This window comes from Sphaerulina musiva (genome assembly GCF_000320565.1).
Source record: "Sphaerulina musiva SO2202 unplaced genomic scaffold SEPMUscaffold_4, whole genome shotgun sequence".
Taxonomy (NCBI): domain Eukaryota; kingdom Fungi; phylum Ascomycota; class Dothideomycetes; order Mycosphaerellales; family Mycosphaerellaceae; genus Sphaerulina; species Sphaerulina musiva.
Genome location: NW_016017386.1, coordinates 834,564 through 842,891, shown reverse-complemented (window position 1 = coordinate 842,891; position 8,328 = coordinate 834,564). Strand labels below are relative to the sequence as shown.

General features: G+C 51.2%; 3 protein-coding genes across 3 annotated transcripts; 2 read left to right on the top strand and 1 right to left on the bottom strand.

The window, feature by feature from the left end:
• Positions 1–1,238: 1,238 nt before the first annotated feature.
• On the top strand, positions 1,239–2,544 carry SEPMUDRAFT_132664 (uncharacterized protein). The gene is made up of 2 exons (XM_016902507.1): positions 1,239–1,377; positions 1,463–2,544. Exon 2 carries the CDS (start codon positions 2,129–2,131, stop codon positions 2,351–2,353), a length of 225 nt encoding a protein of 74 aa, XP_016761464.1. The 5' UTR covers positions 1,239–1,377; positions 1,463–2,128; the 3' UTR covers positions 2,354–2,544.
• Positions 2,545–3,253: 709 nt separating this feature from the next.
• Positions 3,254–5,401, bottom strand: SEPMUDRAFT_64187 (glycoside hydrolase family 47 protein). The gene is made up of 3 exons (XM_016909670.1): positions 3,639–5,401; positions 3,503–3,577; positions 3,254–3,451 (listed from the first exon to the last, which is right to left on the bottom strand). Exons 1-3 carry the CDS (start codon positions 5,348–5,350, stop codon positions 3,418–3,420), a joined length of 1,821 nt encoding a protein of 606 aa, XP_016761463.1. The 5' UTR covers positions 5,351–5,401; the 3' UTR covers positions 3,254–3,417.
• A 569-nt stretch (positions 5,402–5,970) lies between these two features.
• On the top strand, positions 5,971–7,815 carry SEPMUDRAFT_148677 (glycosyltransferase family 57 protein). The gene is made up of 6 exons (XM_016905075.1): positions 5,971–6,108; positions 6,161–6,239; positions 6,293–6,989; positions 7,038–7,177; positions 7,228–7,538; positions 7,600–7,815. Exons 1-6 carry the CDS (start codon positions 6,032–6,034, stop codon positions 7,808–7,810), a joined length of 1,515 nt encoding a protein of 504 aa, XP_016761462.1. The 5' UTR covers positions 5,971–6,031; the 3' UTR covers positions 7,811–7,815.
• Positions 7,816–8,328: the final 513 nt, after the last annotated feature.

Here is an 8,328-nt window from a genome sequence, read left to right as displayed (position 1 = left end):
TCTCTCTCTCTCTCTCTCTCTCTCTCTCTCTCTCTCTCTCTCTCTCTCTCTCTCTCTCTCTCTCTCTCTCTCTCTCTCTCTCTCTCTCTCTCTCTCTCTCTCTCTCTCTCTCTCTCTCTCTCTCTCTCTCTCTCTCTCTCTCTCTCTCTCCCCCCCTATACCTCTCCCTACTCAATCCTTAGCATCTGAGCATCTCGATATCCCGCTAACATGTGAACTAGCAAGAATAGATACTCTCCGTTTGTTTTAAGCATTTCCTCGAATGGTATTCAGGGGCGTCTGTAAAGATCTTGCTGGCCTACCTTAAGGCCCAAGCTATTTTCCATGCCAGCCCGCCATCACAGCCAATCACCAAATTGACAAACGGACCAGGGCAGAACGTACTGTACTTCCAGACCACTCGGATGTCAACAAACATCTTACCGAGACCTTACCGTACGTCTCTCCAGTACTTTCCTGAATTTCCTCCTCATATCCTCATGATTTGCAGAGAAACTCTAAACCGTGTATGCCCATCACACAGGGTGAGCCACGGCGACGAGAGGTACATTTGCCCCTGCTCCATAGATACACCGACTGAGGCTCTGCCATCTCTTGCCCTTGCAGGAGTAGAACCATGAGATTCTAGCCTGTAGGCAGCTGCATATCTACCAAGCCCGTCAAGGGAGGCGATAGCGACACTTGTGATGGTCCTACGGTGCAGAGCTGGTTTCGCTAGCTTTTCTGCAGGCTTCGTTCTCATCGATGTTCTTGTATCGCCACTTCGTACCTGGAATTTGGTTTGGAGCACCCGGCCATGGATGATCACGTGTTACATAGCACGAGTTGGAGCATAGAGAATGATGCTGAGTGCACAGTCTAGATGATGGAGGAGAAGAATGATGAAGTAGAGAAGGTGAAGAAGGGAAGGATGAAGAAGTGAAATTGTGATCTCAACTGCGCCACACTCACCGTTGTCCTAGTCTGTGGCGCATGTTCACGCGCGCCAATCATTTGCCCCATGAAGAAGCTGTTGCGATGGCCAACAAAGAGTGCAACATGTGGCCATGTGCGGTGAAGCGTGAATGTGTGTGGATTGTGGCGCGAGCTCGTTGCCAAGTGGGAAATAGCCAACTTGGCGGGTGACGAATGACGAAGAAGGCGCAGTCGTTGGCCTCTCCTATCACAGAGGACACCACAACACACGCCGAGACCTACCTACCTGTACTTATACCCAGCTCCCGTCGTTGTGAAACATCAACAAACTCCTCCTAACGACAACACACTCACGCACTCACTCATCCAAACAAAAGTCAAAGAGACCGACTTCCAGCCACACGAACAGAATCGAGCGAGCCAGAAGCAACAACAACAACAATGCCTCTGATGTGGACCAAGGTAAGTCTACACCAGGTGCAATCGCAGAACCAGCCGTCCAAGAAGCATATGAGATGAGATGAGCTGACATATCATCTCACCACAGAACTGGGGTGGCCGTCGCGCCGGAGGTGGTGTACGCGTCGACAAGACCGGCCTGCACCGTAATCCATTCCGCTTCAGACTGTGTGGACTCAACTGCTTCCGTTAAAATCAAAAAAAGGAAGCACCCACCAACTGCCACTATACAACTTACGACATCGACGACCACGACTACCAGCACACAAACACACACACAGACACACACTAAGATACGATACGATACGATATGATACCCTGAAAACACAAGCGAAAAAGACAGTAGAGAGTGGAAGGAGCGCGAGGGGGATTGGGAAACCTTCACCTGGTGGCGGGGGCACACGGGAGGATCTTGTAACTGGAGCGAGGGCAGACAGGCCATGGATTTGAAGCGAACTTTGAGAGAGAGAAGAATAGCAAAGGAGGAGCGTGTGGAAGAGGTTGCTGTGGGAGAGAGAGGTGCTAGAACGCGTTGACAAAAGACATACATCGAGGAGGTCATGTCACTGTGAGGGGGACACCAGGTACCTACCCAGGTAGCAATGTCAATTCTCGTTCTGACGCGTCGTATGCAGGCAGGCACACTGGGAAGCGCGTTCTGGGAGTACTAATAAGACAGGTATCGACAATGTGCACCTCATGTATAACAGTGTTCGTGATGCCGTAATATACCGATTTTCCGGTAGCCCTCGAGATGAAAGACATTTGGTGTTGCTATGATTCCACTCCAAGCTGCAACTACCAGGGCCTAGACGTCTTTTCACCAAAGGATGTAGGTAACTGCAGAGATGGGAGAGCACCCAGAAGTATGAGAATCGCATGTGATTCTACATCCAAATCCATGTCCTCTTCTCTCTCACTTATCCCGCCCCTCCCCTCAACTCCTCCTCCTCATACTGACTCTCCAACTGACGCATAATCATCATGATCTCCCACTGAAAGCTCTCAAACACCTTCTGATGCAGCTTCACGAGAGTCGACATGCACAAATCATAATTGACCGCTTCACTCCTACTGTTGCTATTACTACTACTCCATGTACTACTGCTGATGCTGTTGCTGCTGCTGCGAGCACGGACGTCTTTCCGCTGCTGCTGAACATCTCGCGTCATCGTCACGGGGAGAGCATATCGCCACGGAATCCGGTCCATTCCCGCCGCGCGAGATTTGATCCATGTGTATAGGCCGAATTCCAGAAATGTGTTTGGAATTGATGATGACGAGGAAGAGGAAGGAGAAGAGGAAGAGGAAGAGGACGACGATGCGCGATTGGAAAAGTACAATCGGAGAGTGAGGCGAGAGTTGGAGCGGAGGGCTTTGAGTTCGGAGCTGTAGAGACTGCCAATGATGCGTCCGAGGCTGCGGAAATCAAAGTCGAGAATTCGTATTTCAATGGGTGCGGTGGCGAGGAGTATGGGAAGGTACTCTGCTCGGCATTGGCGTGAAGTCACGAAGAGGGCTGGTATTCGGTCATTTTGGCGGTTGTGTTTGCGCTTGATGGGTACAGGTATGGGCGACGTGCGGGGCACGATGCGCAATTGTTGGATGTGTTGGACGGCGAGAGCGTAGATGTGGTTGCGAAGCTCAGCGGGAAGGTCGAAGAAGGACGTTCTTCTGCGGCCGGTCAGATTCGGTGCCTCACACTTGCTGGTTTGGCTTTGTTTGGTAGATCGGCGGAGTCTTCTGAACATCTTCGCGTCTCGGAAGACCGCAGAGTGTGCCTTTGTTCAGTTGCATGCAAGTCTTGGTCCGTTGGAGGTGTAAAAAGGAAGGCTGTCACTGTAGATGAGGTAACTGTCGTAGGAGTTAAGGTAGGAGGTAAGGTACCTAGGCAGCTCCTCAGTGGGGCTGGTCGACGCCACCATCACTGTGCAAACGAGCAACCTCGCGTCCAGGAAATCTATACAAGATGTATTACTAGGTATCAATGGGAATGCCCTTTGTTCCATGTCTGTTCGTGGCTTCCTCTAGCTCTATTGCCTTCTACGGTCTCAGCAGTGGGTGTGCCTCAGTATTGCTAGAATTTGGTCAGTGATTGGAGAGCTCGGAGGCGGAGACAGGTACTGACAGCACATAGTCATCGAGGCTGATGACACTGGGATCACTAAATATGAGATAGAAGTATTTCAGCGTTTCGGCGGTCCTATCATGGAGGATCAGCATAGATTGACGGAAAAAAGGTGCTGCTTTCACTAAGCGCTTACCAAAAGCTTTCCATACTGTCGATGAGGGGCGACTCCAGCTGCGTTACGTCTTTCAGGGCAGCAAACGCGATTGGAGTTCTCGTTGCGTTTGTGATTGCCTGGAACATCTCCCAAGCCTGGTGCTGAAGCCGAACATCACCTGTGATTCTGTACAGCACAAAAACCGATTCGATAGCTTCTGGCCGCAGAATATAGCGAGCGTCGTTGATTGCAACGAACCCAGGAGCTAATCCTTTGCTGGCGATCTCTTGGTGAGCCTCTTTCTCATACCCTGCACGTGCAGTGCCGTGATTCGCCTTCTCCGCTACTGCGTGAAGCCAAGTATCCTCACTCCAGGCACAGTCATTCCAGTCTGCCTCCTTGCAAGGGAGTGCAGTGAAGATTTCAGGCATGATGCCAGAAATGGTCGAATTATATGCCCACAGACAGCCGTCTACAAGTTCCCGAGCTGTGTCCATTTCGTCTGGCTGCTGAAAAATCTTGGCTGCCAACGCAACCATGCCACCCGCGAAACATGCCAAATGCTCTGCCTGAGGCAATAGCTTGGTTCGAGAGTGAGAGTGTCGCTTCACTGTGCCCGAGAGAAGCATCTTACGATTCTCTGAGTTCAGTGGGCGAAAGAAGACACTCTCCTTGGCAGCGGCGAGAGCAGTACGAAACATGGACTCGTACTGGGATGTCTGGCCTCCTAGCATAAGATGCTGCTTCGGTAAGTATTCATAGAGGCTATCGGCCATCCCTCCCAGTGTAAAGGTAGTGTCGCGTGCGAAGTCTGCGTCCTTGGTGTTGACCAGAGTGGGCCATAGGCCGGGCAACTGAGTATGGGGTTGAGCCCTCTCGAAGGCGTCTGTGACGCGAGCTACTGCATCATACCATTTCATATCACCAGTGATCTGAGAAAGCCGGGTGAATTCCAGAGTAAGCGATCCGACCTCAGCGAGAAGCGAGGATCTCTTAGCCTCCTGGTCTTCGCCTAGTGCCGTTTTCTGCCAATTCCATCGAGTCATCGGCATTCGATTAGGCGTGTCAAAGGCAAGGTACAACATCTCGCCCAATTGTATCGCCTTCTTTAACAGAACTGGATACCGTTGTCCACTCACATCGTATGCCGCAAGCAGACCTCCCAGATATCGTATTGTAGTCTCAAAAACATTGACTTCTGACGTGGGCGTCGAGATAAAGTCCACCTTCTTAATGGCCGAGACCGCCATTTCGAAATCCTTCTTCAGGCCCATAATCCACAGGCTGTCCAAGCTGTCCACCAATGTTGCCCCCCATGACCCGAACGGATTTCGTGCATTTCCACTGATGGGCGCAACTTCATCTTGCAGCCATGCGTGTTCCTTGTATCCCATCCAAGAGTGCAGAAAGGCTTCCTTAACTGCACTCAAACAGCTCTTTCGCCAAACAGCATGGTCCTTCGACTCTTGTTCGAAGCTGTGCTGCACACGGGGTATATCGACTCGGGGCCCTTGGGGAATCTTGACGTACTTGTGGACCGGGTGCTTGAGCTTTACGTCCTTCCATCGAAACTTCGGCTTTAGGAAACCAGGATGCAGAACCTCGTCGATCGGTCGATGTGCTCGCGGTGGTGATCTAGTATGGCGATAGGCGTGACCAGGTAGTCTGGCGGCCAAATTGAAGAGGATGACGAAAATAAGAACAGAGACGAGCGTGAGGGATAGATAGCGTCTCACAGGAGGAGGCATCATGATGCAGGAGTTGTAAGGAGTAATAGGCGCATCGTAGAGACGCGCTTACATGGAAGGAGTGAATGGTCAATGGACAAAGGCAGTAGGTACATGTATGCTCACCCAATTCCACCATGTATCATCTCCTCTCATCTCTAGAGGTAGTACCTTAGGTACAGAGAGAGCAGCCATCGTCTCCTTCTCTCCCCTGATTCTGAAGCAGCCATTGGAAGGCTCGTGCATGAACCCTGCAAGGACTAAGGGTGTTTCGTCGTCGTAGCTGCTCCACTGTTTGTCTGTCTGTTTTGGCTGGCTCTCTCTGCATGTTGACCGGCCACGGTGATGAGCATGTTGATGATATCGTCTCATCTGTCACATTCAGGCGGAGTTGCTGCTTTCGCCAAGGTCAAGGCCGTTGCCGTGGGATAAGATACCTAGTGTAGGTACCTAGGTAGGCCTAGCCTCCTAGGTACAACCGCTTCCCGTGGCGCTCCGGGAGCAAGGTTCTTCCGCTGCCGGAGTTGAACTACCTGTTCAAAGTTAGCGTCGGCGGGAGAACCAGGGTGTGCCGACTGCTGTCTGTTGCCTCCAGCAGCAGAAGATTATTGCTCCCTCTTCACTTCTGCTGAACAACATCAATGCAATAACACCCCGCTCTGGCACATTGGTCGCCGTCGACCCTGTGCTACCGACTGTGTCGCCATGCCGAATCAGTATCCGACGTTGTCACAATGTGCGGCTGTTGCGACCGCGCTTAAAGTGCTCTTGTGGCCTGCATAGTATGTGCTATGGACAGCAGGATTCGGAAATGGCTATACTGACTCGAGAAAGCAAGTCGACCGACTTCGAGGTGCATCGCAACTGGCTTGCTATCACAAATACCTTGCCCCTGAGGGAATGGTATTTTGAGGTCAGTCTGCTGGCAAACACAGCTATTAGCACGAGGGTACTGAGACAGTGCAGCACACTTCAGAATGGACACTGGACTATCCTCCATTCTTCGCCTACTTTGAGTGGACTATGTCACAGCTGGCACGCTTCATCGATCCGAAGATGCTCGATGTCCAGAATCTCGGCTATGATAGCTGGCAGACAATCTACTTCCAGCGAGCAACAGTCATTGTCACGGAGTTTGTGCTCATTTACGCCTTGAGCCTGTACATCAGCTCCGCCCCTGTCGGAGAGAAGAAGCAAAGCCACGCTGCCGCCATCTCGATCTTGCTCTCGCCAGGTCTGCTCATCATTGACCACATCCATTTCCAGTACAACGGCACGATGTATGGCATTCTGATCCTGTCCATCGTGCTGGCACGTCACCGCCAGCATGGCTTACTGCTGAGCGGCATCGTCTTCATGGCGCTGTTGTGTCTCAAGCATATCTATCTTTACCTGGCACCGGCTTGGTTCGTATATCTGCTCCGGGTCTATTGCCTAGGACCTCGATCGATCTTTGAAATCAAATGGTTCAATTGTATCAAGCTTGGAGTAGGGATTCTGGTCGTCATTGCAGCAGCATTTGGTCCTTTCGCGATCGAGAGTCTTGATCAATTACCGCAGATTATGAGCAGGCTGTTTCCGTTCAGCAGAGGGCTGTGCCACGCTTACTGGGCTCCGAATGTCTGGGCGATGTACTCCTTCAGTGATCGCGTGCTGATATATCGTGAGCGCTACAAATCTCAATGTCGACACAATCACTGACTTGCTGCAGTTGCACCATATCTCAAGCTTCCTGTCAACGCAGACGCCATGAATAGCGTCACTCGAGGCTTAGTTGGCGATACCTCATTTGCTGTCCTGCCCGACATACCACCAAGGCTTACTTTCATCCTGACACTGGGAGCTCAAATAGTAAGTGCGTTGAGCGGCAGCGGCATGATGTGATTACTGATATGATTTAGCCTGGATTGATCAAGCTATTCTTGCTTCCGACATGGGACAACTTTGTTGCCACTATAACTTTATGCGGCTACGCCTCATTCCTTTTCGGATGGCACGTTCACGAGAAGGCCATACTCCTGGTCATCCTCCCTTTTAGCTTGCTTGCCCTCAAAGATAGGCGCTTCCTGGGAGCTTTCCGCCCACTGGCCGTTGCTGGTCACGTGAGCTTGTTTCCGCTCCTATTCACTGCCATGGAGTTTCCAGTCAAGGTTGTGTATACCATCACGTGGCTAGTCGTCTTTCTGATGTCTTTCGATCAGCTCGCTCCAGCGTAAGTGGCCTTGTTTGTCTTCGCAACAGCTTTCCAGAAACGTCCACTGACGGTGGTACAGATCCGAAAAGCCTCGAGTGTTCTTGTTTGATCGATTCTCTTTGCTTTACATTGCAGTGGCTATACCGTTGATCGCTTACTGTTCTTTCCTCCATCACTTGGCATTTGGAGCCAAGTACGAGTTCTTGCCGCTGATGTTCACAAGCTCATACACTGCCGTTGGAGTGGTTGGCAGCTGGTTAGGATTTCTCGTAGTCTTTTTCACCTCATAATCAAGCAAACAATGGCTCAAGGCTGGAATCTTAACACATTCCGACTTGCCAAAACCTCACTTAACACGTTCCAATGTTCCAATATCCATATGCAACCAATGCTTACCTAGGTATACAACATCACCTCGATACATGGCGCCAATCTAGGTGAAAAGGGGTGTACTGCACCGCGCAAGTCATTTCAGAGACCTCAAAAGTAATTGGACAAGCCGGGTAGACTGCCTGCTCAATCACGGTAAGAAGTTGTGGCATTGCCCAGGCCGCTGCCGGTCAGGTCGAGGCGTGACTGGTGTTCAAAACAAGGGAACGTTCAGGGTCTCGCACTTGGTCGGTCTCTCACGAGAGATACACTGCCATAAGCCATAGCTTGAATAGGGCATGCGACTGTGCGCGGCGCGGCGGTTCCAACGAGTGCATATACGACTATATTCGTGGGTGACGATGACCGCTGAACAGCCGAGAAGGACCATGTGGTAGTGGTCAAGAATGCCAAGGCCAGCGACGCCATTAAACATTAC

What these genes read in the sequence shown, in the direction of transcription:
- SEPMUDRAFT_148677 (XM_016905075.1), top strand. Translation starts at nt 6,032, where the DNA reads ATGCCGAATCAGTATCCGACGTTGTCACAATGTGCGGCTGTTGCGACC. An exon ending in TGATCGCGTGCTGATATATC is followed by an intron (nt 6,990 to 7,037) that starts GTGAGCGCTACA and finishes GACTTGCTGCAG; the next exon opens with TTGCACCATATCTCAAGCTT. An exon ending in TGACACTGGGAGCTCAAATA is followed by an intron (nt 7,178 to 7,227) that starts GTAAGTGCGTTG and finishes GATATGATTTAG; the next exon opens with CCTGGATTGATCAAGCTATT.
- SEPMUDRAFT_132664 (XM_016902507.1), top strand. Translation starts at nt 2,129, where the DNA reads ATGAAAGACATTTGGTGTTGCTATGATTCCACTCCAAGCTGCAACTAC.
- SEPMUDRAFT_64187 (XM_016909670.1), bottom strand. Translation starts at nt 5,350, where the DNA reads ATGATGCCTCCTCCTGTGAGACGCTATCTATCCCTCACGCTCGTCTCT. An exon ending in GACAGTATGGAAAGCTTTTG is followed by an intron (nt 3,578 to 3,638) that starts GTAAGCGCTTAG and finishes CCTCCATGATAG; the next exon opens with GACCGCCGAAACGCTGAAAT. An exon ending in AGCCTCGATGACTATGTGCT is followed by an intron (nt 3,452 to 3,502) that starts GTCAGTACCTGT and finishes ACCAAATTCTAG; the next exon opens with CAATACTGAGGCACACCCAC.